At 53.1% G+C, this 25,982-nt stretch overlaps 1 protein-coding gene and 1 long non-coding RNA gene across 2 annotated transcripts in view; one reads left to right on the top strand and one right to left on the bottom strand.

Annotated features, from left to right (window-relative positions):
* The window catches only part of LOC147101944 (uncharacterized), a 395,113-nt gene that overhangs the window by 250,409 nt on the left and 118,722 nt on the right, over positions 1 to 25,982 (top strand). The gene's annotated exons all lie outside the window — the stretch shown is intronic.
* The window catches only part of ppil3 (peptidylprolyl isomerase (cyclophilin)-like 3), a 145,441-nt gene continuing 120,199 nt past the window's right edge, over positions 741 to 25,982 (bottom strand). Inside the window, exons 2-6 of the mRNA XM_085965964.1 lie at positions 24,137 to 24,211; positions 10,332 to 10,425; positions 4,546 to 4,613; positions 2,897 to 3,015; positions 741 to 1,971 (exon numbers count right to left, since the gene is read on the bottom strand). Of these exons, the coding sequence (XP_085822090.1) occupies positions 1,845 to 1,971; positions 2,897 to 3,015; positions 4,546 to 4,613; positions 10,332 to 10,425; positions 24,137 to 24,211 (483 nt within the window). The 3' untranslated portion in view covers positions 741 to 1,844. The remainder of the gene's footprint in view (positions 1,972 to 2,896; positions 3,016 to 4,545; positions 4,614 to 10,331; positions 10,426 to 24,136; positions 24,212 to 25,982) is intronic.

Raw genomic sequence — 25,982 nt, 5'->3', positions numbered from 1 at the left:
GGTGAGACCACACCTTGAGTATTGTGTGCAGTTTTGGTCGCCTTATCTCATTGAAACTTATAAAATTCTAACAGGACTAGACAGACTAGATGCAGGATGTTCCCGATGGTCGGGGGAGTCCAGAACCAGGGGTCACAGTCTAAGGATAAGGAGTGAGCCATTTAGGACAGAGATGAGGAGGAATTTCTTCACCCAGAGAGTGGTGAACCTGTGGAATTCTCTACCACAGAAGGCAGTAGAGGCCAATTCATTAAATATATTCAAAAAGGAGTTGGATATATTTCTTAAGGCTAAAGGGATCAAGGAATATGGGGAGAAAGCAGGGACCGGGTACTGAGTTTGGATGATCAGCCATGATCTCACTGAATGGCGGAGCAGGCTCGAGGGGCCGAATGGCCTACTCCTGCTCCTATCTTCTATGTTTCTATGAACTGACCCGACACCCCGCCAACTGACCAGACACCCTGCAAGCAGCGTTCTCTATCCCAGCTAAACTCCGAGCTGAGCCATTCCTGGGACTAGTGCCAGGGTGCATTAGGGTCACGTCGCACGAACAAGGTCTGGTCTTGTCAGGACTGCCATTTGATTGGAGCTGGAGTATATCCAGGGCACTGGCTGCAAGTCCACAGACGGGACTGAGAGCAGAGGACGACAACAATCTTTACCCATAGATAATCCCATCTCCTGGATCAGCATTTGTACCATCACCCGATATAGAGGGTAGTGCCCTTAACACGAGCTACTCAGAAATAAGGCTTTTTATTTCATCTTATAGAAAAATATTCATGTCAAATAAGTCTAGCTTTAAGAACTCTACACAAACGCCCCAGTTTATTTAAATCTAAACGCACACTGGGTTAACAGCGACACAGACTGAATGTTTTATAGAAGAGACATCAAATAACAGATGCCCCAGTTAGTAACTGCATCACCCAGTGCAGTGACTGCCCACACGGACAACTCTCTGCTGCTGGCTCATTGACACAATGAGAAAGCTCAGGATCCAGCTTTGTGGGGGGGGGGGGGGGGGGGGGGGAGAGAGAGAGAGAGAGAGAGAAGAGACAAAATATAAACAGAAACTAAAATCCTGCTGGAAATGTGAAATTAAAAGATCGAGCTGGGAAGAGTCACCAGGTGCGTTCTGACGGAGGGTTTACACCTGAAGCTTTAACTTGTCCGTTCTCTCCTCCGACACGGTCTGGGGGAGTGGGCCCAGCACCTTCTGTTTAGGAACACAATTCAACTTGTGATTCCTTCCATTCAAAGGCCTAGGAACTCGAATGAGAGAGAGGGAGGGAGGGAGGGGAGAGAGAGGAGGGAGGGAGGGAGGGAGGAGGGAGAGAGGGAGGAGGGAGGGAGGGAGGGAGGGAGGGAGAGAGGGAGGAGGGAGGAGGGAGGGAGAGAGGAGGGAGAGAGGAGGGAGGGAGGGAGAGAGGGGGATGGGGAGAGAGAAAGAGGTGGAGAGAAAGAGGGAGAGAGCGAGAGAGGAGATAAAGAGAGGCGGAGAGGGAGAAAGAGGCAGTGAGAGGGCGAGGAGAAAGAGAGGGAGAAGAGAGAGAGGTGGCAAGACAGAGAGAGGTGAAGAGAGGAACGAGAGGAGAGTGGGAGATCGAGAGTGGAAACCTGCTGCCCAGCCCCCTGTGGTCCGTGTGACACACCCAGGTCGATGGTTATTTCCGTGGATCGTGTTGAATTGAGCAGAGGGAAAGGCCGAGGTCTGATGGTGGGTCGTGGAGAGCGGCGCTCTCACTGATCTGATTTTCATTCGCTCTCAGTGGAATCCCACCATCTTGCTCGGGGTCCTCATTCCCACAGGAGCCTCTGGTCTGTCGGCCGACCTGGGATCAGAGTGCGAACGGGTTGGCGTGAATAACAACATCTTTGATGTGTACTTCGGTCAGAGGTCGGAATGTCTTCTCATTTACCGGAAGCTTCTCCAGCTCATCAAGTGTCTCTAGCCCGTCGATTACTCTGCGGAGAGAGGGGGAGAGTGGGTTAATTCAGTTCAGAATGATACCTGGATTCCAAGGGTTAAATTAGGAGGAGAGATTATACAAACTAGGGCTGTATTCCCTAGAATTCAGAAGGTTAAGGGCGATGTGGTCAAGGTTTACAGGGGTATTTCCCATTATAAATGTCGACACAGTAACTTACAGAATATTAAGTATATTTGTAATTTATTCTGTTGTTGTCCACAGATATATAAAGATCAGCCCAATCAGAGTGGGAGGCAGGCCCGTGTTCACAGAATCACAGAAATTGACGCACAGGAGGCGGCCATTCGGCTCATTGTGTCTGTTGTAGTGTTTTGTTATTCTGCACATATCCCCGTAAGGACAGAGTGCGTGAGCAGAGCAGCTGAACAACGCTGTCAAGCAGCTGCCCTCCACTCCCAGGAGAGCCTCTCCCCGGGCACCACCCGCAGGAGGACCGCACGTCGACAGCTGTGTCTCAGTGGGTAGCACTCTCACCTCTGGGTCAGATAGTTGTGGGTTCAAGTCCCAATTGAGAGACAAAAATCTAGGCTGACACTCCAGTGCAATACTGAGGAAGTACCGAGTGCTGCATTGTCAGAGGTGCCGTCTTTTGGATGAGACGTTAAATTGAGGCCCCGTCTGTGCTCTCAGGTGGATGTAAAAGATCCCACGGCACTATTTTGAAGAGCAGGGGGAAGTGCTCCCCGGTGTCCTGGCCAATATTTATCCCTCAATCAACATCACTGAAACAGATTATCCGGTCATTATCACATTGCTGTTTGTGGGAGCTTGCTGTGCGCAAATAGGCTGCCGAGTTTCCTACATTACAACAGTGACTACACTTCAAAAAGTGCTTCTTTGGGAGTACCCGAGGTTGCGAAAGGCGCTATAGAAATGTAAGTCTTTCTTTTCAAACCTACTTCCCAAACACCGTGTACTTCATGTCAAGGTGAGGCTGCTTCCCGTACGTGAAGAAGAACTGGGAGGCGTTGGTGTTGGGGCCGTTGTTTGCCATGGAAACGACCCCTCGGACATTGTGCTGAAACAGACCATAAACAGGTAGATGGTGAGTCGCCACTCACTGGGGCGCCACTCACTGGGGCGCCACTCACTGGGGCGCCACTCACTGGGAGCCACTCACTGCGTCGCCACTCACTGGGGCGCCACTCACTGGGGCGCCACTCACTGGGGCGCCACTCACTGGGGAGCCACTCACTGGGGAGCCACTCACTGGGAGCCACTCACTGGGCCGCCACTCACTGGGGAGCCACTCACTGGGAGCCACTCACTGGGAGCCACTCACTGGGCCGCCACTCACTGGGCGCCACTCACTGGGAGCCACTCACTGGGAGCCACTCACTGGGAGCCACTCACTGCGTCACCACTCGCTGGGGCGCCACTCGCTGGGGCGCCACTCGCTGGGGCGCCACTCGCTGGGGAGCCACTCGCTGGGCCGCCACTCGCTGGGCCGCCACTCGCTGGGCCGCCACTCGCTGGGCCGCCACTCACTGGGAGCCACTCACTGGGAGCCACTCACTGGGAGCCACTCACTGGGAGCCACTCACTGGGAGCCACTCACTGGGAGCCACTCACTGGGAGCCACTCACTGGGAGCCACTCACTGGGAGCCACTCACTGGGAGCCACTCACTCACTGGGAGCCACTCACTCACTGGGAGCCACTCACTCACTGGGAGCCACTCACTCACTGGGAGCCACTCACTCACTGGGAGCCACTCACTCACTGGGAGCCACTCACTCACTGGGAGCCACTCACTGGGAGCCACTCACTGGGAGCCACTCACTGCGTCACCACTCACTGGGGCGCCACTCACTGGGAGCCACTCACTGGGGCGCCACTCACTGGGAGCCACTCACTGGGAGCCACTCACTGGGCGCCACTCACTGGGAGCCACTCACTGGGAGCCACTCACTGGGAGCCACTCACTGGGAGCCACTCACTGGGAGCCACTCACTGGGAGCCACTCACTGCGTCGCCACTCACTGGGGCGCCACTCACTGGGAGCCACTCACTGGGGCGCCACTCACTGGGAGCCACTCACTGGGCGCCACTCACTGGGCGCCACTCACTGGGCGCCACTCACTGGGGCGCCACTCACTGGGAGCCACACACTGGGAGCCACACACTGGGAGCCACACACTGGGAGCCACTCACTGGGAGCCACTCACTGGGAGCCACTCACTGGGAGCCACTCACTGGGAGCCACTCACTGGGAGCCACTCACTGGGAGCCACTCACTGGGAGCCACTCACTGGGAGCCACTCACTGGGAGCCACTCACTGGGAGCCACTCACTGGGCCGCCACTCACTGGGCCGCCACTCACTGGGAGCCACTCACTGGGAGCCACTCACTGGGAGCCACTCACTGGGCGCCACTCACTGGGCGCCACTCACTGGGCGCCACTCACTGGGCGCCACTCACTGGGCGCCACTCACTGGGCGCCACTCACTGGGTCGCCACTCACTGGGCCGCCACTCACTGGGCCGCCACTCACTGGGCGCCACATTCTGACGAGCACAAAAGGTTTTGAAATAAAGTTTTTCCTCACCTTAAGATGCTCACTGATCTCATCTTCAAACTTCCTGCCCCAGATACTGGACCCTCCTTTCCCAGTGCCTGTGGGGAAAGTCACACCGCAGGGAAGTGCCACAACAACAACTTCTCGCATTTATACAGCACCTTTAACGTAGTAAACTGTCCCGCGGCGCTTCACAGGAGCGATTATCAAACAAAACTTGACACCGAGTCACAGAAGGAGATATTAGGGCAGGTGACCAAAAGCTTGGTCAAAGAGGGAGGTTTTAAGGAGTGTCTTAAAGGAGGAAAGGGAGATAGTGAGGCGGAGAGGTTTAGGGAGGGAATTCCAGAGCTTAGGACCTAGGCAGCTGAAATGTGATGTGGATAATGTAGACAGTGCTGTACAGAGGACAGGGGCTCCAGCAGGGTTACATTGTTGGTTTATACCCAGACACTTGGCTGATGCTCAGCACCAACTCCCACTCCCGTCAGCAAGTCCTTCCCGCCCTCCGAACAGGGGCGTAACTCTCAATATCGGCAATTGTAGTGTGTCCCAGGGTCGAAGAGAGCCCCTTATTACTGTAGGTACACAAAGTCCTCACCTCCTCCCAGTTTTCAGAACGGCAGCAGAGTAAACAATATCGGGACACGTGACTCCTCCCGGGATGGAGCTAAATAAATAAAGACTTTGTTAACTCCCCTGGAGCAGTCTCCGGGCTTTGTTAACTCCCCTGGAGCAGTCTCCGGGCTTTGTTAACTCCCCTGGAACAGTCTCCGGGTTTTGTTAACTCCGCTGGAACAGTCTCCGGGCTTTGTTAACTCTCCCCTGGAGCAGTCTCCGGGCTTTGTTAACTCTCTCCTGGAGCAGTCTCCGGGCTTTGTTAACTCTCCCCTGGAGCAGTCTCCAGGCTTTGTTAACTCCCCTGGGGCAGTCTCCGGGCTTTGTTAACTCTCCCCTGGAACAGTCTCCGGGCTTTAACTCTCCCCTGGAGCAGTCTCCGGGCTTTAACTCTCCCCTGGGGCAGTCTCCGGGCTTTGTTAACTCTCCCCTGGAACAGTCTCCGGGCTTTAACTCTCCCCTGGAGCAGTCTCCGGGCTTTAACTCTCCCCTGGAGCAGTCTCCGGGCTTTAACTCTCCCCTGGAACAGTCTCTGGGCTTTGTTAACTCCCCCCTGGAGCAGTCTCCGGGCTTTGTTAACTCCCCTGGAGCAGTCTCCGGGCTTTGTTAACTCTCCCCTGGAGCAGTCTCCGGGCTTTAACTCTCCCCTGGAGCAGTCTCCGGGCTTTAACTCTCTCCTGGAGCAGTCTCCGGGCTTTGTTAACTCCCCTGGAGCAGTCTCCGGGCTTTAACTCTCCCCTGGAGCAGTCTCCGGGCTTTAACTCTCTCCTGGAGCAGTCTCCGGGCTTTGTTAACTCCCCTGGAGCAGTCTCCGGGTTTTAACTCTCCCCTGGAGCAGTCTCTGGGCTTTAACTCTCCCCTGGAGCAGTCTCTGGGCTTTAACTCACTCCTGGAGCAGTCTCCGGGCTTTAACTCTCCCCTGGAGCAGTCTCCGGGCTTTGTTAACTCCCCTGGAGCAGTCTCCGGGCTTTGTTAACTCCCCTGGAACAGTCTCCGGGCTTTAACTCTCCCCTGGAGCAGTCTCCGGGCTTTAACTCTCCCCTGGAGCAGTCTCTGGGTTTTAACTCTCCCCTGGAGCAGTCTCTGGGTTTTAACTCTCCCCTGGAGCAGTCTCTGGGTTTTAACTCTCCCCTGGAGCAGTCTCCGGGCTTTGCCTAGCCAGCTTTCGACATTCATCTCTATCTCCATGAACACCAAAAGAGCTGCAGAACTGTCAGAAAACAGCCAGGTACCTATGGCTGTGTCTGGGCATGTCAATCAACCCTCCCACACCATGCAGACTGGCTTTACTGGGGTCGAAACAGTACATTGGCACTGGGCTGGCTCCAGTCCAACAGACTCATAACTGTAGCCTTCCCCCGGGGGCTGTAGCTTGACCTGGTGGCAAAGCTTGCGTGTTCCTAGGACCCTGAGAGATAAAGTGGCAGCAGTATAACTCTGGGTAAGACCACCCAAACCCGAGAGGTGGGAGCCAGACTAAAGGCAGCGCACCGCCCTCCTGGTGGGGTGAACACAAGGAGTAGAAGCAGGAGTCGGTCATTCGGCCCCTCGAGCCTGCTCCGCCATTCAATAAGATCAGGGCTCATCTTCGACCTCAAATCCACCTTCCTGCCCGGTCCCCGAGAGTCCAAAAATCTATCGATCGCAGCCTTGAATCTACTCAGAGACTCAGCATGCACAGCCCTCTGGGGCAGAGAATTCCAAAGATTCACAACCCTCTGGGTGAAGAAATACCTCCTCATCTCAGTCTTAAATGGCCGACCCCTTATCCTGGGACTATGCCCCTAGTTCTAGACACTCCATCGACCCTGTCAATTCCCCTCAGAATCTTATATGTTTCAATGAGATCACCTTTGTATCGTCAGCAAACTTGGATACATTGCACCCAGTCCCTTCATTTAAGTTATTAATATAGATTATAAATCGCTGAGGCCCAAGCACTGATCCTTGCGGCATCCCACTAGTTACAGCCTGTCAATCGGAAAATGACCCGTTTATCCCCAATCTCCACTCTCTGTTTTCTGTCCGTTAACCGATCCTCTATCCATGCTACCATATTACCCCCAACCCCATGAGCCCTAATCTTGTGTAGCAACCTTTTATGTGGCACATTATCGAATGCCTTTTGGAAACCCAAATATACCATATCCACTGGTTCCCCTTTATCCACCTTGCTGGGGGTGGGGGAGGGCGGTGAGGCAGATGAACCACCTGTCCAGGTAACAGTATCAACTGTGGAGAACCGCAATCTGCTGGGTGTGAGATCGGCATGAGATCAGCAAGGGGGGAAATGGGTTGCCTCGTGCATCAGCCGGCACAGGAGAACCGAACTAACTAACTCGGAACAGATGGCAGACTCCAGTCCAGTCACACCTGATCCCAGGCTACATTATGCCAGCTGAATAACTTCAGAACAAAGCCCCTCTCCAAAGGCTTGCTTCCCAGTAATGGCTGCCATCGCTCCGAAGGGCTACATTCCGGACATGGTGAAACAGGGGTGATGTTACTGGACTAGTGATCCAGAGAATGAGTTCAAATCCCACCCGAACAGTTTGAGAATTTGAATTCAGTTTAATAAATCTGGTTCACTAGTGTCCTTTAGGGAAGGAAATCTGCCGTCCTTACCCGGTCTGGGTCTATATGTGACTGCAGACCCACAGCAACGTGGCTGACTCTCAACTGCCCTCTGAGTGGCCCAGCGAGACACTCAGCTGTACTACCACTTGCTCAGGGCGACACATGCCCAAGAACGTATACAGAAATATGTGGATCTGAATAGCATTAAACACAAAGGACCCAAAACAGTTCCACAACAGTAAACAGGATAGAGTTCTGAGGTGTCACAATCACCCGCTAGGGCTCAGGATTGGACATGACTCCACAGGGGTTTCTCCTGCACTTGGAGACAAAGAGTTTCCCCCTTGGGATCAATCGCCCCAGTTCTTTGCTTCACTCACACACGAAGAGTGGCTGCAGGCCAGAGTGTAGCCAAGAGCCCCCCCTTCAGGCGAGGAGGGGTACAGCGAAAGGGGCCAAAGGGATTGGAAGGGAAGTGCCCCTGTTTAAATGGGGATCAGTGACTCTGAATCCACTGTGGGACGGGGAATACTGCTGGTGTTCAGGGTTAAGCAGCGACTGTGGCTCAGCAGGTAGCACCCTCGTCTCGGAGTCAGAAGGTCGTGGGTTCAAGCCCCACTTCAGAGACTTGAACCCATAACCCGGGCTGACACTCCCAGTGCAGTACTGAGGGAGTGCTGCACTGTCGGAGGGGCAGTACTGAGGGAGCGCCGCACTGTCGGAGGGGCAGTACTGAGGGAGCGCCGCACTGTCGGAGGGGCAGTACTGAGGGAGCGCCGCACTGTCGGAGGGTCAGTACTGAGGGAGCGCCGCACTGTCGGAGGGGCAGTACTGAGGGAGCGCCGCACTGTCGGAGGGGCAGTACTGAGGGAGCGCCGCACTGTCGGGGGGGCAGTACTGAGGGAGCGCGGCACTGTCGGGGGGGCAGTGCTGAGGGAGCGCGGCACTGTCGGAGGGGCAGTGCTGAGGGAGCGCCGCACTGTCGGAGGGGCAGTGCTGAGGGAGCGCCGCACTGTCGGAGGGGCAGTACTGAGGGAGCGCCGCACTGTCGGGGGGGCAGTACTGAGGGAGCGCGGCACTGTCGGGGGGGCAGTGCTGAGGGAGCGCGGCACTGTCGGAGGGGCAGTGCTGAGGGAGCGCGGCACTGTCGGAGGGGCAGTGCTGAGGGAGCGCGGCACTGTCGGAGGGGCAGTGCTGAGGGAGCGCGGCACTGTCGGAGGGGCAGTGCTGAGGGAGCGCGGCACTGTCGGAGGGGCAGTGCTGAGGGAGCGCCGCACTGTCGGAGGGGCAGTACTGAGGGAGCGGCGCACTGTCGGAGGGGCAGTACTGAGGGAGCGGCGCACTGTCGGAGGGGCAGTACTGAGGGAGCGCCGCACTGTCGGAGGGGCAGTACTGAGGGAGCGCCGCACTGTCGGAGGGGCAGTACTGAGGGAGCACTGCACTGTCGGAGGGCAGGACTGAGGGAGTGCTGCACTGTCGGAGGGGCAGTACTGAGGGAGCGCCGCACTGTCGGAGGGGCAGTACTGAGGGAGCGCCGCACTGTCGGAGGGGCAGTACTGAGGGAGCGCTGCACTGTCGGAGGGCAGGACTGAGGGAGGGCAGGACTGAGGGAGTGCTGCACTGTCGGAGGGGCAGTACTGGGGGAGTGCTCCACTGTCGGAGGTGCCGCCTTTCAGATTAGACGTTAAACTGAGGCCCCGTCTGACCTCCCAGGTGGACATAAAAGATCCCACTGCACTCTTCGACGAACGGGGTGTCCTGGGCCAATACTTATCCCTCAAACAACACCCAAGAGATGATCTGGTCATTATCGCACTGCTGTTTGTGGGAGCTTGCTGTGCTCAAATTGGCTGCCACGTTTCCTACATTACAACAGTGACCACAGTCCAAAAGTACTCCATTGGCTGTGATGTGCTTTGGGACGTGCGGAGGTTGTGAAACGCACTGTAGAAATGGAAGTTTGTGCTTTCTTTCACGGTTTAGGAAGGACTGTTGAGTATTACGAGGGGAAGTGTACAATGATAAGATAGTGAGTGACTGAGCTCTGGAGACCACAAGGGTCGACTCAGTCTGTGCTGAGTTAGCTGGTTTCAGTTGGAGCTCCACATCGTCCCTGGATTCACAAAGTGAATCAGCCCGAATCCCGCCCTAAATCACCGTTTGGCAAACCCTACCAGAAGGGACGGGGTTAGACTCAGCTGTGAAGCTTGCCGTGGTTTCTATTTGAAGAATGACCACTTGGGGAGGGCAGAGACGGTGCCCTGCACCTCTGGGACCCATATCCCAGCGAAAGGAGGGGATGAACACCACAGATTGTGTTGGGCAGGTCTGCATCAGTATGGAAAGGAACGACTTGCTTTATATAACACCTTTAATGTAGTAAAAGGTTCCAAGGTGCTTCACAGGGGCGTTATCAAACACAATGTGACCTCGAGACACGCAAGGAGTTATCAGGAGAGGTGATCGCAAGCTTGCTCAAAGAGGGAGGATTTAAGGAGCATCTTAAAGGAGGAAAGAGAGGTGGTGAGGCAAAGAGGTTTAGGGAGGGAATTCCAGAGCTTAGGGCCTCGGCAGCTGAAGGCACGACCGCCAATGGTGGGCGAAGGGAGTGCGGAAGTTACCTGTAGGGTCTCCGGTCTGTACAATGAAGCCTTTGACATTGCGGTGGAACAGGCAGCCGTTGTAGTAATCACTAGCACACAGCGCCAGGAAATTCTACATAGTCAGGAGAGAAAACAGGAGAACAATCAGCATTAGCGGGAGGAAGGGCACAGCCGGAAACTACAGTACTGTACCCCAGTGTTATACAGTGACAGGCCTGTCCCCACCAGTACTGTACCCCAGTGTTATACAGTGACAGGCCTGTCCCCACCAGTACTGTACCCCAGTGTTATACACAGCCCTGTCCCCACCAGTACTGTACCCCAGTGTTATACAGTGACAGACCTGTGCCCCCCAGTACTGTACCCCAGTGTTATACAGTGACAGACCTGTCCCCACCAGTACTGTACCCCAGTGTTATACAGTGACAGGCCTGTCCCCACCAGTACTGTACCCCAGTGTTATACAGTGACAGGCCTGTCCCCACCAGTACTGTACCCCAGTGTTATACACAGCCCTGTCCCCACCAGTACTGTACCCCAGTGTTATACAGTGACAGACCTGTGCCCCCCAGTACTGTACCCCAGTGTTATACAGTGACAGACCTGTCCCCACCAGTACTGTACCCCAGTGTTATACAGTGACAGACCTGTCCCCACCAGTACTGTACCCCAGTGTTATACAGTGACAGACCTGTGCCCCCCAGTACTGTACCCCAGTGTTATACAGTGACAGACCTGTCCCCACCAGTACTGTACCCCAGTGTTATACAGTGACAGACCTGTCCCCACCAGTACTGTACCCCAGTGTTATACAGTGACAGACCTGTCCCCACCAGTACTGTACCCCAGTGTTATACAGTGACAGACCTGTCCCCACCAGTACTGTACCCCAGTGTTATACAGTGACAGACCTGTGCCCACCAGTACTGTACCCCAGTGTTATACAGTGACAGACCTGTCCCCACCAGTACTGTACCCCAGTGTTATACAGTGACAGACCTGTCCCCACCAGTACTGTACCCCAGTGTTATACAGTGACAGGCCTGTCCCCACCAGTACTGTACCCCAGTGTTATACAGTGACAGGCCTGTCCCCACCAGTACTGTACCCCAGTGTTATACAGTGACAGACCTGTCCCCACCAGTACTGTACCCCAGTGTTATACAGTGACAGACCTGTGCCCACCAGTACTGTACCCCAGTGTTATACAGTGACAGACCTGTACCCACCAGTATTGTACCCCAGTGTTATACAGTGACAGGCCTGTCCCCACCAGTACTGTACCCCAGTGTAATACAGTGACAGACCTGTCCCCACCAGTACTGTACCCCAGTGTTATACAGTGACAGACCTGAACTCACCAGTACTGTACCCCAGTGTTATACAGTGACAGACCTGTACCCACCAGTACTGTACCCCAGTGTTATATAGTGACAGACCTGTACCCCCCAGTACTGTACCCGTGTTATACAGTGACAGACCTGTACCCACCAGTACTGTACCCGTGTTATACAGTGACAGACCTGTCCCCACCAGTACTGTACCCGTGTTATACAGTGACAGACCTGTCCCCACCAGTACTGTACCCCAGTGTTATACAGTGACAGACCTGTCCCCACCAGTACTGTACCCAGTGTTATACAGTGACAGACCTGTACCCACCAGTACTGTACCCGTGTTATACAGTGACAGACCTGTCCCCACCAGTACTGTACCCCAGTGTTATACAGTGACAGACCTGTCCCCACCAGTACTGTACCCGTGTTATACAGTGACAGACCTGTCCCCACCAGTACTGTACCCCAGTGTTATACAGTGACAGACCAGTACCCCCCAGTACTGTACCCGTGTTATACAGTGACAGACCTGTACCCACCAGTACTGTACCCGTGTTATACAGTGACAGACCTGTCCCCACCAGTACTGTACCCCAGTGTTATACAGTGACAGACCTGTCCCCACCAGTACTGTACCCCAGTGTTATACAGTGACAGACCTGTCCCCACCAGTACTGTACCCGTGTTATACAGTGACAGACCTGTACCCACCAGTACTGTACCCCAGTGTTATACAGTGACAGACCTGTCCCCACCAGTACTGTACCCGTGTTATACAGTGACAGACCTGTACCCACCAGTACTGTACCCCAGTGTAATACAGTGAAAGATCTGTACCCACCAGTACTGTACCCCAGTGTTGTACAGTGACAGACCTGTACCCACCAGTACTCTACCCCAGTGTCATACAGCGACAGACCTGTACCCACCAGTACTCTACCCCAGTGTTATACAGTGACACACCTGTACCCAATAGTACTGTACCCAGTGTTATACAGTGACAGACCTGTACCCACCAGTACTGTACCCCAGTGTAATACAGTGAAAGACCTGTACCCACCAGTACTGTACCCCAGTGTTATACAGTGACAGACTTGTACCCAGTGTTATACAATGACAGGCCTGTACCCACCAGCACTGAACCCCAGTGTTATACAGCGACAGACCTGTAGGAACGAGTACTGTACCCCAGTGTTATACAGTGACAGACCTGTCGCTACCATTATTGTACCCCAGTGTTATACAGTGACAGACCTGTACCCACTAGTACTGTACCCGTGTTATAATGACAGACCCGTACCCACCAGTACTTTACCCCAGTGTGACACAGTGACAGACCCGTACCCACCAGTACTGTACCCCAGTGTTATACAGTGACAGACCTGTACCCACCAGTACTGTACCCCAGTGTTATACAGCGACAGACCTGTCCCCACCAGTACTCTACCCCAGTGTTATACAGTGACAGACCTGTACCCACCAGTACTGAACCCGTTATAGCGACAGACCTGAACTCACCAGTACTGTACCCCAGTGTTATACAGTGACAGACCTGTACGGACCAGTACTGTACCCCAGTGTTATACAGCGACAGACCTGTACCCACCAGTACTGCAACCCAGTGTTATACAGGGACAGACCTGTCACCACCAGTACTGTACCCCAGTGTTATACAGCGACAGACCTGTAGGAATGAGTACTGGACCACAGCTTTATACAGTGACAGACCTGTACCCACCAGGACTGTACCCCAGTGTTACAGTGACAGACCTGTACCCACCAGTACTGTACCCCAGTGATATAGTGACAGACCTGTACCCACCAGTACTGTACCCCAGTGTTATGCAGTGACAGACCTGTACCCACCAGTACTGTACCCCAGTGATATAGTGACAGACCTGTATCCACCAGTACTGTACCCCAGTGTTACAGTGACAGACCGGTACCCACCAGTACTGTACCCCAGTGTTATTCAGTGACAGACCTGTACTCACCAGTACTCTACCCCAGTGTTATACAGCGACAGACCTGTACCCACCAGTACTGTACCCGTGATATAGTGACAGACCAGTACCCACCAGTACTGTACCCCAGTGGTATATAGTGACAGACCTGTACCCACCAGTACTGTACCCGTGTTATACAGTGACAGACCTGTACCCACCAGTACTGTACCCCAGTGTTACAGTGACAGACCGGTACCCACCAGTACTGTACCGCAGTGTTATACAGTGACAGACCTGTACCCACCAGTACTGTACCCCAGTGTCATAGTGACAGGCCTGTACCCACCAGTACTGTACCCGTTATACAGTGACAGACCTGTATCCACCAATACCGTACCCCAGTGTTATACAGTGACAGACCTGTACCCACCAGTACTCTACCCCAGTGTTATAGTGACAGACCCGTACCCACCAGTACTGTGCCCGTGTTATAGTGACAGACCTGTGCCCACCAGTACTGTACCCCAGTGTAATACAGTGAAAGATCTGTACCCACCAGTACTGTACCCCAGTGTTGTACAGTGACAGACCTGTACCCACCAGTACTCTACCCCAGTGTTATACAGCGACAGACCTGTACCCACCAGTACTCTACCCCAGTGTTATACAGTGACACACCTGTACCCAGTGTTATACAATGACAGGCCTGTACCCACCAGCACTGAACCCCAGTGTTATACAGCGACAGACCTGTAGGAACGAGTACTGTACCCCAGTGTTATACAGTGACAGACCTGTCGCTACCATTATTGTACCCCAGTGTTATACAGTGACAGACCTGTACCCACTAGTACTGTACCCGTGTTATAATGACAGACCCGTACCCACCAGTACTTTACCCCAGTGTTATACAGCGACAGACCTGTCCCCACCAGTACTCTACCCCAGTGTTATACAATGACAGACCTGTACCCACCAGTACTGAACCCGTTATAGCGACAGACCTGAACTCACCAGTACTGTACCCCAGTGTTATACAGTGACAGACCTGTACGGACCAGTACTGTACCCCAGTGTTATACAGCGACAGACCTGTACCCACCAGTACTGCAACCCAGTGTTATACAGGGACAGACCTGTCACCACCAGTACTGTACCCCAGTGTTATACAGCGACAGACCTGTAGGAATGAGTACTGGACCACAGCTTTATACAGTGACAGACCTGTACCCACCAGGACTGTACCCCAGTGTTACAGTGACAGACCTGTACCCACCAGTACTGTACCCCAGTGATATAGTGACAGACCTGTACCCACCAGTACTGTACCCCAGTGTTATGCAGTGACAGACCTGTACCCACCAGTACTGTACCCCAGTGATATAGTGACAGACCTGTACCCACCAGTACTGTACCCCAGTGTTATTCAGTGACAGACCTGTACTCACCAGTACTCTACCCCAGTGTTATACAGCGACAGACCTGTACCCACCAGTACTGTACCCGTGATATAGTGACAGACCAGTACCCACCAGTACTGTACCCCAGTGGTATATAGTGACAGACCTGTACCCACCAGTACTGTACCGCAGTGTTATACAGTGACAGACCTGTACCCACCAGTACTGTACCCCAGTGTCATACAGTGACAGGCCTGTACCCACCAGTACTGTACCCGTTATACAGTGACAGACCTGTATCCACCAATACCGTACCCCAGTGTTATACAGTGACAGACCTGTACCCACCAGTACCGTACCACAGTGTTATACAGTGACAGACCTGTACCCACCAGTACTGTACCCGTTATACAGCGACAGACCTGTACCCACCAGTACTGTACCCGTCTTATACAGTGAGAGACCTGTACCCACCAGTACTGTACCCGTGTTATACAGTGACAGACCTGTACCCACCAGTACTGTACCCCAGTGTTAGACAGTGACAGACCTGTACCACCAGAACTGTACCCGTGTTATACAGTGACAGACCTGTACCCACCAGTACTGTATCGCAGTGTTAGTGACAGACCTGTACCCACCAGTACTGTGCCCCAATGTTATACAGTGACAGACCTGTACCCACCAGTACTGTACCCCAGTGTTATACAGTGACAGACCTGTCCCCACCAGTACTGTACCCCAGTGTTAGTGACAGACCTGTACCCACCAGTACTGTATCCCAGTGTTATGCAGTGACAGACCTGTCCCCACCAGTACTGTACCCCAGTGTTATGCAGTGACAGACTTGTACCCACCAGTACTGTACCCCAGTGTTATTCAGTGACAGACCTGTACCCACCAGTACTGTACCCCAGTGTTATACAGTGACAGACCTGTGACCACCAGTACTGTACCCCAGTGTTATACAGTGACAGACCTGTCCCCACCAGTACTGTACCCCAGTGTTATACAGTGACAGACCTGTACTCACCAGTACTGTACCCCAGTGTTATGCAGTGACAGACCTGTACCCACCAGTACTGTACCCCAGTGTTATTCAGTGACAGACCTGTCCCCACCAGTACTGTACCCAGGTGTTATGCAGTGACAGACTTCTACCCACCAGTACTGTACCCCAGTGTTAGTGACAGACCTGTCCCCACCAGTACTGGACCCCAGTGTTAGTGACAGACCTGCACCCACCAGTACTGTACCCGTGTTATACAGTGACAGACCTGTACCCACCACTGTACCCCAGTGTTATAGTGACAGACCTGTACCCACCAGTACTGTACCCCAGTGTTACAGTGACAGACCGGTACCCACCAGTACTGTACCCCAGTGTTACAGTGACAGACCGGTACCCACCAGTACTGTACCCCAGTGATATAGTGACAGACCTGTACCCACCAGTACTGTACCCCAGTGTTACAGTGACAGACCGGTACCCACCAGTACTGTACCCCAGTGTTATTCAGTGACAGACCTGTACTCACCAGTACTCTACCCCAGTGTTATACAGCGACAGACCTGTACCCACCAGTACTGTACCCGTGATATAGTGACAGACCAGTACCCACCAGTACTGTACCCCAGTGGTATATAGTGACAGACCTGTACCCACCAGTACTGTACCGCAGTGTTATACAGTGACAGACCTGTACCCACCAGTACTGTACCCCAGTGGTATATAGTGACAGACCTGTACCCACCAGTACTGTACCCGTTATACAGCGACAGACCTGTACCCACCAGTACTGTACCCGTGATATACAGTGACAGACCTGTACCCACCACTGTACCCGTCTTATACAGTGAGAGACCTGTACCCACCAGTACTGTACCCGTGTTATACAGTGACAGACCTGTACCCACCAGTACTGTACCCCAGTGGTATATAGTGACAGACCTGTACCACCAGAACTGTACCCCAGTGCTATTCAGTGACAGACCTGTACCCACCAGTACTGTATCCCAGTGTTAGTGACAGACCTGTACCCACCAGTACTGTACCCCAATGATATGCAGTGACAGACCTGTACCCACCAGTACTGTACCCCAGTGTTATACAGTGACAGACCTGTCCCCACCAGTACTGTACCCCAGTGTTACTCAGTGACAGACCTGTCCCCACCAGTACTGTACCCCAGTGTTAGTGTCAGACCTGTACCCACCAGCACTGTACCCGTGTTATACAGTGACAGACCTGTACCCACCAGTACTGTACCCCATTGTTATACAGTGACAGACCTGTACCCACCAGTACTGTACCCGTGTTATAGTGACAGACCTGTACCCACCAGTACTGTATCCCAGTGTTAGTGACAGACCTGTACCCACCAGTACTGTATCCCAGTGTTATGCAGTGACAGACCTGTACCCACCAGTACTGTACCCCAGTGTTATACAGAGACAGACCTGTACCCACCAGTACTGTACCCCAGTGTTATTCAGTGACAGACCTGCCCCACCAGTACTGTACCCCAGTGTTATGCAGTGACAGACCTGTACCCACCAGTACTGTACCCCAGTGTTATTCAGTGACAGACCTGTCCCCACCAGTACTGTACCCCAGTGTTATGCAGTGACAGACCTGTACCCACCAGTACTGTACCCCAGTGTTATACAATGAGACCTGTCCCCACCAGTACTGTACCCCAGTGTTATACAGTGACAGACCTGTACCCACCAGTACTGTACCCCAGTGTTATACAATGAGACCTGTATCCACCAATACCGTACCCCAGTGTTATAGTGACAGACCTGTACCCACCAGTACTATACCCGTGATATCCAAAGATGTGCGGGTTAGGTTGATTGGCCATGATAAAAATTGACCCTTAGTGTTCGGGGGGATTAAATACGTGGGGTTACGGGGATAGGGCTTGGGTGGGATGGCTGTCGGTGTAGGGACCGGGTGCTAGGGTTTGGATGATCAGCCATGATCTCGTTGAATGGCGGAGCAGGCTCGAAGGGCCGAATGGCCTACTCCTGCTCCTATCTTCTATGTTTCTATATACAGTGACAGACCAGTACCCACCAGTACTGTACCCCAGCATTAGAAAGTGACAGACCTGTACCCTCCAGTACTGTCTCCCAGTGTTATACAGTGAGGTCTGCACCCACCAGTACTGTACCCCAGTGTTATAGTGACAGACCTGTACCCACCAGTACTGTACCCCAGTGTTATACAGTGACAGACCTGTACCCACAGCATTTTGGGGAGAGAGTATTGACTTGGATAGAGAACTGGTTGGCGGACAGAAAGCAAAGAGTTGGAATAAACGGGTCGTTTTCCGAGTGGCAGGCAGTGACTAGTGGGGTACCGCAAGGATCGGTCCTAGGACCCCAGCTATTCACAATATACATAAATGATCTGGACGAGGGAATTGGATGTAATATCTCCAAATTTGCAGACGACACAAAGCTGGGGGGGGAGGGTAAGCTGTGAGGAGGATGTCGTGAAACTCCAGCACGATTTGGACAGGTTGGGTGATTGGGCAGAAACATGGCAAATGCACTATAATGTGGATAAATGTGAGGTTATCCACTTTGGTGGCAAAAACAGGAAGGCAGATTATTATCTGAACAGCAATAGATTGGGAGAAGGGGAAGTGCAAAGAGACCTGGGTGTCCTTGTGCACCAGTCGCTGAAGGTAAGTATGCAGGTGCAGCAGGCGGTTAAGAAGGCAAATAGTATGTTGGCCTTCGTAGCAAGAGGGTTCGAGTACAGGAACAAGGATGTCTTGCTGCAGTTGTACAGGGCCTTGGTGAGACCGCACCTTGAGTATTGTGTGCAGTTTTGGTCGCCTTACCTGAGGAAGGACGTTCTTGCCATGGAGGGAGTGCAGCGAAGATTCACCAGGCTGATACCTGGGATGGCAGGAATGATGTATGAGGAGAGATTGTGTCGATTGGGCTTATACTCACTGGAGTTTAGAAGATTGAGAGGGGATCTCATCGAAACCTATAAAATTCTGTCAGGTCTGGACAGGCTAGATACAGGAAGGATGTTTCTGATGGCCGGGGAGTCCAGAACCAGGGGTCATAGTCTAAGGATAAGGGGTAAGCCATTTAGGACTGAAATGGAGGAGGAATTTCTTCACCCAGAGAGTGGTGAACCTGTGGAATTCTCTGCCACAGAGGGCGGTGGAGGCCAGTTCATTAAATATATTCAAGAAGGAGTTGGATATATTTCTTAAGGCTAAAGGGATCAAGGGATATGGGGAGAAGGCAGGGACAGGGTACTGAATTTGGATGATCAGCCATGATCTCATTGAATGGCCGAGCAGGCTCGAAGGGCCGAATGGCCTACTCCTGCTCCTATCTTCTATGTTTCTATGAGTTCCAGATTTCCACTATCATTTGTGTGAAAAAGTCTCTCCGGATTTTACTCCTGAATGACCTAGCTCTAATTTTAAGGTTCATGGAATTGAAGAATCTTGCAGCCCCAGAAGGGGCCACTCAGCCCGTCGTGTGTGTGCCGGCTGTTTGAAAGAGCTATGCAAATAAGTCCCACATCCCAGCATGTTTCCCCATTACCCTGCAAATCAGTCCTCTTAAAGTCCAATTGCCTTGTGAAATTTCCGATGGAATCTGCTTCCACCCCCCTTTCAGGAAGTGCGTTCCAGATCTTCACAACCCCCCGTCTGGTTACTGACCCCCCGCCAGAGGAAACTGTTTCTCCCGACTTGCTCTATCAAAATCCCATATAATTTTGAATACCTCTATTAGGTCTCCCCATCGCCTTCTCTGCTCTAAGGAGAACAATCCCAGCTTCTCCAATCATACCTGCATCCCTGGTAACATCCTGGTAAACCTCGTCTGCACCCTCTCCAAGGTTTTGACATCCTTCTTAAAGTGCGGTGCCCAGAATTGTACACAATACTCCAGCTGAGGCCTAACCAGTGATTTGTGAAGGTTTAGCATAACTGCCTTATTTTTGTATTCAATGCCCCTATTTACAAAGCCAAATGCACTTTCTTAACTGCCTTATCAACTTGTCATGCCAGAGAAGCAAAAGACAGGAAGGAGAAAAGCAAAAGTGGAAGGCAGAGAAATCAACGGTTTAAATCAAACATGGCCACAGTAAATAATAATTCTAATAGGTCGAAGAGCGTTAAAAAAAACAAGCCTGAAGGCTTTGTGTCTTAATGCGAGGAGCATTTGTAATAAGGTGGATGAATTAGCTGCGCAAATAGATGTAGATGGATATGATATGATTGGGATTACGGAAATATGGCTCCAGGGTGACCAAGGCTGTGAATTCAACATCCAGGGGTATTCAATATTCAGGAAAGACAGGCAAAAAGGAAAAGGAGGTGGGGTAGCATTGCTGGTTAAAGAGGAGATTAACACAATTGTAAGGAAGGATATTAGCTCTGATGATGTGGAATCTGTATGGGTAGAGCTGAGAAATACCAAGGGGCAGAAAACGTTAGTGGAAGTTGTATACAGACCCCCAAACAGTAATGCCGAGGTTGGGGATGGCATTAAATGGGAAATTAGAGACGCGTGCAATAAGGGCACTGCAGTTATCATGGGTGACTTTAATCTACATATAGATTGGGCTAACCAAATTAGTAACAATACTGTGGAAGAGGAATTCCTGGAGTGTATACGGGATGGTTTCCTGGACCAATATGTCGAGGAACCAACTGGAGATCAGGCCATCTTAGACTGGGTGTTATGTAATGAGAAAGGATTAATTAGCAATCTTGTTGTGTGAGGCCCCTTGGGGCGGAGCGATCATAATGATCGAATTCTTCATTAAGATAGAGAGAGAAGTATTTGACTCAGAGACTAGGGTCCTGAATTTAAATTAAGGAAACTACTTTGGTATGAGGCGCGAGTTGGGTAGGATTGATTGGGGAATGTTACTCAAAGGGTTAACGGTGGATAGGCAATGGCAAACATTTAAAGATCGCATGGATGAACTACAGAATTTGTTCATCTCCGTTTGGCATAAAAATAAAACAAAAAAGGTGAATCAACCGTGGCTAACAAGGGAAATTAGGGATAGCATAAGTTCCAAGGAGAGGACATATAAATTGGCCAGAAAAAGCAGCAAACTTGAGGATTGGGAGCAGTTGAGGATTCAACAAAGGAGGACAAAGGGATTAATTAAGAGGGGGAAAATAGAGTATGAGAGTAAGCTTGCAGGGAACATAAAAACTGAATGTAAAAGCTTCTATAGATATGGGAAGAGAAAAAGATTGGTTAAAGCAAGTGTAGGTCCCTTGCAGTCAGAATCAGGGGATTTTATAATGGGGAACAAAGAAATGGCAGACCAATTAAATACATATTTTGGTTCTGTCTTCACAAAGGAGGACACAAATAACCTCCCGGAGAAGTCGGGGAACATAGGGTCTGATGAGAGGGAAGAACTGAATGAAATCAGTATTTGTAGGGAAATGGTGTTAGGGAAATTTACGGGATTGAGGGCCGATAAATCCCCAGGGCCTGATAATCTACATCCTAGGGTACTTAAGGAAGTGGCCCTAGAAATAGTAGATGCATTGCTGGTCATCTTCCAAAATTCTATAGACTCTGGAACAGTTCCCATGGATTGGAGGGTAGCTAATGTTACCCCACTATTCAAAAAAGGTGGTAGAGAGAAAACGGGGAATTATAGACCGGTAAGCCTGACATCGGTAGTGGGGAAAATGCTAGAGTCCATTATAAAAGATGTAATAGCAGAGCATTTGGAAAACAGTGACAGGATCGGACAAAGTCAACATGGATTTACAAAAGGTAAATCGTGCTTGACTAATCTACTGGAATTTTTTGAGGATGTAACTGGTAGAATACATAAGGGAGAACCAGTGGATGTGGTGTATTTGGACTTTCAGAAGGCTTTCGATAAGGTCCCGCATAAGAGATTAGCGTGTAAAGTTAAGGCACATGGGATTGGGGGCAAGGTACTGACTTGGATAGAGAACTGGTTGGCAGACAGAAAGCAAAGAGTTGGAATAAACGGGTCTTTTTCCGAGTGGCAGGCAGTGACTAGTGGGGTACCTCAGGGATCAGTCCTAGGAACCCAGCTATTCACAATATACATTAATGATCTAGATGAGGGAACTAGATGTAATGGGGCAGTAATTCCTCCCCAAACGTGTGAGTACGGAAGGGGTACTCACGCGTCTGGCCGGAGGAAATGCCGGTTTTCAGCATGCACAGCGCATGCGCTGAAAACCGGCATTTCCTCTCCTCTAACCCAAGAGGTGAAGAGGCTAGCGCGTGCGCTGTAGGGGGCAGCGCGTGCGTCTTGGATTTCCTCTGTTTTGGGGGATTTGCGCATGTGTAAAGGCCTCCGGTCTTTACGCTTGTAAAAAGCACACGTAAGTATTTATTTTTACTGGTAAGTGGTGTTTTAGTGCAATTTAGAATTTTTTTTCCCCACAGGTTTATTATTTTAAAGAATCTACAATAAGGTAAGTTTAGTTTTAGACCCTTTTTATTAAAAATTTATTTTTTCAAAAAAAAAAATTGTTTAAATTATTTTTTTTTAAACTTATTTATACTTAATTTAATGATTGGGATTTTTTTAAAATTTTATTTAAAGTTTAAGTAGTATTTTGGGGTGCAGTACTTCTCATGAGTTTGACAGTTCTTACTCTCAAACTTATGAATGAAGTTTCCCCTCCTCTGATTGGCTGAACAGTGCTCACCTGTCTCTCTCTTGCACATCGCACTAACTACGCCGCTGGGTCAGGTTAGCACAGCGCGCCGACATCAGAACCGGGCCACTGACAGGAAATCCACTGCGGGCCAGGTTTCAGATGTCGGCGCGCAGGGTGAGTGCACATCGGGGGCTTGCACGCGCGGCAAGCCCCCGACACCAAGTTCTGGGCCAATATCTCCAAGTTTGCAGATGACACAAAGCTGGGTGGGCGTGTGTGCTGTGAGGAGGATGCCGAGAAACTCCAGTATGATTTGGACAGGTTGGGTGATTGGGCAGATGCATGGCAGATACAATATAACGTGGATAAATGTGAGGTTATCCACTTTGGTGGCAAGAACAGGAAGGCAGATTATTATCTAAATGGCAATAGATTGGGAGAAGGGGAAGTGCAACGAGGCCTGGGTGTCCTTGTGCACCAGTCGCTGAAGGTAAGCATGCAGGTGCAGCAGGCGGTTAAGGCGGCAAATGGTATGTTGGCCTTCGTAGCGCGAGGGTTCGAGTACAAAAACAAGGATGTCTTGCTGCAGTTGTACAGGGTCTTGGTGAGACCGCACCTTAAGTATTGTGTGCAGTTTTAGTCCAGAACCAGGGGTCATAATCTAAGGATAAGGGGTAAGCCATTTAGGACAGAGATGAGGAGGAATTTCTTCACCCAGAGAGTGGCGAACCTGTGGAATTCTCTACCATAGAAGGCAGTTGAGGCCAATTCATTAAATATATTCAAGAAGGAGTTAGATATATTTCTTAAGGCTAATGGGATCAAGGGAGAAGGCAGGGACAGGGTACTGAGTTTGGATGATCAGCCATGATCTCATTGAATGGTGGAGCAGGCTCGAGGGGTCGAACGGCCTACTCCTGCTCCTATCTTCTATGTTTCTATGTCTATGCCACCTTCAAAGATTTGTGAATATGCACCCCTTCCAAAATATCACCATCTAGATTAGACTGCCTCTCCATGTTGTTCCTCCCAAAGTGCATCATTCACACTTATCCACATTCAATTGCATTGCCCACAATCTGCCCATTTCACCAGTCTGTCTATGTCCTCCTGAAGTCTGCTACTATCCTGCTCACTATTTACTACACTGCCAAGTTTTGTATCATCCACAAACTTCAAAATTGTACTCCCTGTGCTCAAGTCCAGGTCATTTATATATAGCAAGAAAAGCAATGGTCCTAATCCCAACCCCTGGGGGACCCCACTGTATACTTCCCTCCAGTCAGAAGAGCACCCGTTCACCGCTGCTCTCTGCCTCCTACCCCATCAACACGAGGCACTGCGCCGCCCAAATAGGGGAGAGGCAAAGGAAGCACTGGAGTAAGCGCGGCAGCAGAAGCTGAGCAGAACCGCTAATCCGAGCCAGAGCTGGACACTGACAGGCAGGGCCACCCTGAGCCGAGCACAAGCACCCACCTCGCAGGATCGGGGAGTCCGCTCACAGAACAGCTCGACCTTAATGTCTCCCAGGTCAGTGCGAATCGTCAAGGCCTGAAACACAAGGTGTTGGAGAAACAGTCAGAGCCTCAAACACTGGACAGGTCAGCCCGTCCCTGGGACAACCAACCCCTCTCCCCACCCCCCCGGGACAGCCAGCCCCTCCCCCCGGGACAACCAACACCGCCCCCTCCCCCGGGACAACCAACCCCCCCACCCCCCTCCCCCCCGGGACAACCAACCCCCCCTCCCCCCCGGGACAACCAACCAACACCCCCTCCCCCCCCGGGACAACCAACCCCCCCCCGGGACAACCAACCCCCCCGGGACAACCAACCCCCCCCCGGGACAACCAACCAACCAACCCCCCCTCCCCCCCGGGACAACCAACACCCCCCCTCCCCCCCGGGACAACCAACACCCCCCCTCCCCCCCGGGACAACCAACCAACCAACCCCCCCTCCCCCCCGGGACAACCAACCAACCAACCCCCCCTCCCCCCCGGGACAACCAACCAACCAACCCCCCCTCCCCCCCGGGACAACCAACCAACCCCCCCTCCCCCCCGGGACAACCAACACCCCCCCCCCCTCCCCCCCGGGACAACCAACCAACCCACCCTCCCCCCCGGGACAACCAACCAACCAACCCCCCCTCCCCCCCGGGACAACCAACCAACCCCCCCCTCCCCCCGGGGACAACCAACCAACCAACCCCCCCTCCCCCCCGGGACAACCAACCAACCCCCCCTCCCCCCCGGGACAACCAACCAACCCCCCCTCCCCCCCGGGACAACCAACCCCCCCCGGGACAACCAACTCCCCCCCCCCCCCCCCCGGGACAACCAACTCCCCCCCCCCCCCCCGGGACAACCAACTCCCCTCCCCCCCCCGGGACAACCAACTCCCCTCCCCCCCCCGGGACAACCAACTCCCCTCCCCCCCCCGGGACAACCAACTCCCCTCCCCCCCCCCGGGACAACCAACTCCCCTCCCCCCCCCGGGACAACCAACTCCCCTCCCCCCCCCCCGGGACAACCAACTCCCCCCCCCACCCCCGGGACAACCAACTCCCCCCCCCCGGGACAACCAACTCCCCCCCCCCGGGACAACCAACTCCCCCCCCCCCCGGCCGGGACAACCAACTCCCCCCCCCCGGGACAACCAACTCCCCTCCCCCCCCCCGGGACAACCAACTCCCCTCCCCCCCCCGGGACAACCAACTCCCCTCCCCCCCCCCGGGACAACCAACTCCCCTCCCCCCCCCGGGACAACCAACTACCCCCCCCTCCCCCCCCCGGGACAACCAACTCCCCTCCCCCGGGACAACCAACTCCCCTCCCCCCCCCCGGGACAACCAACTCCCCTCCCCCCCCCCGGGACAACCAACTCCCCTCCCCCCCCGGGACAACCAACTCCCCTCCCCCCCCGGGACAACCAACTCCCCTCCCCCCCCCCGGACAACCAACTCCCCTCCCCCGCCCGGGACAACCAACTCCCCTCCCCCCCCCCGGGACAACCAACTCCCCTCCCCCGGGACAACCAACTCCACTCCCCTCCCCCGGGACAACCAACTCCCCTCCCCCCCCCCCGGGACAACCAACTCCCCTCCCCCCCCCCCGGGACAACCAACTCCCCTCCCCCCGGGACAACCAACTCCCCTCTCCCCCCCCCCCCCCCCCGGGACAACCAACTCCCTCCCCCCCCCCCCCGGGACAACCAACTCCCCTCCCCCCCCCGGGACAACCAACTCCCCTCCCCCCCCCGGGACAACCAACTCCCCTCCCCCCCCCCCGGGACAACCATCTCCCCCCCCCCCCCCCCCC

The sequence above is a fragment of the Somniosus microcephalus genome, chromosome 23 (assembly GCF_052327205.1).
Source record: "Somniosus microcephalus isolate GS21.2 chromosome 23, FLI_Smic_1.0, whole genome shotgun sequence".
NCBI lineage: Eukaryota > Metazoa > Chordata > Chondrichthyes > Squaliformes > Somniosidae > Somniosus > Somniosus microcephalus.
The sequence above is the reverse complement of the archived record's forward strand: the minus strand, read 5'-3'. Positions and strand labels throughout refer to the sequence as shown.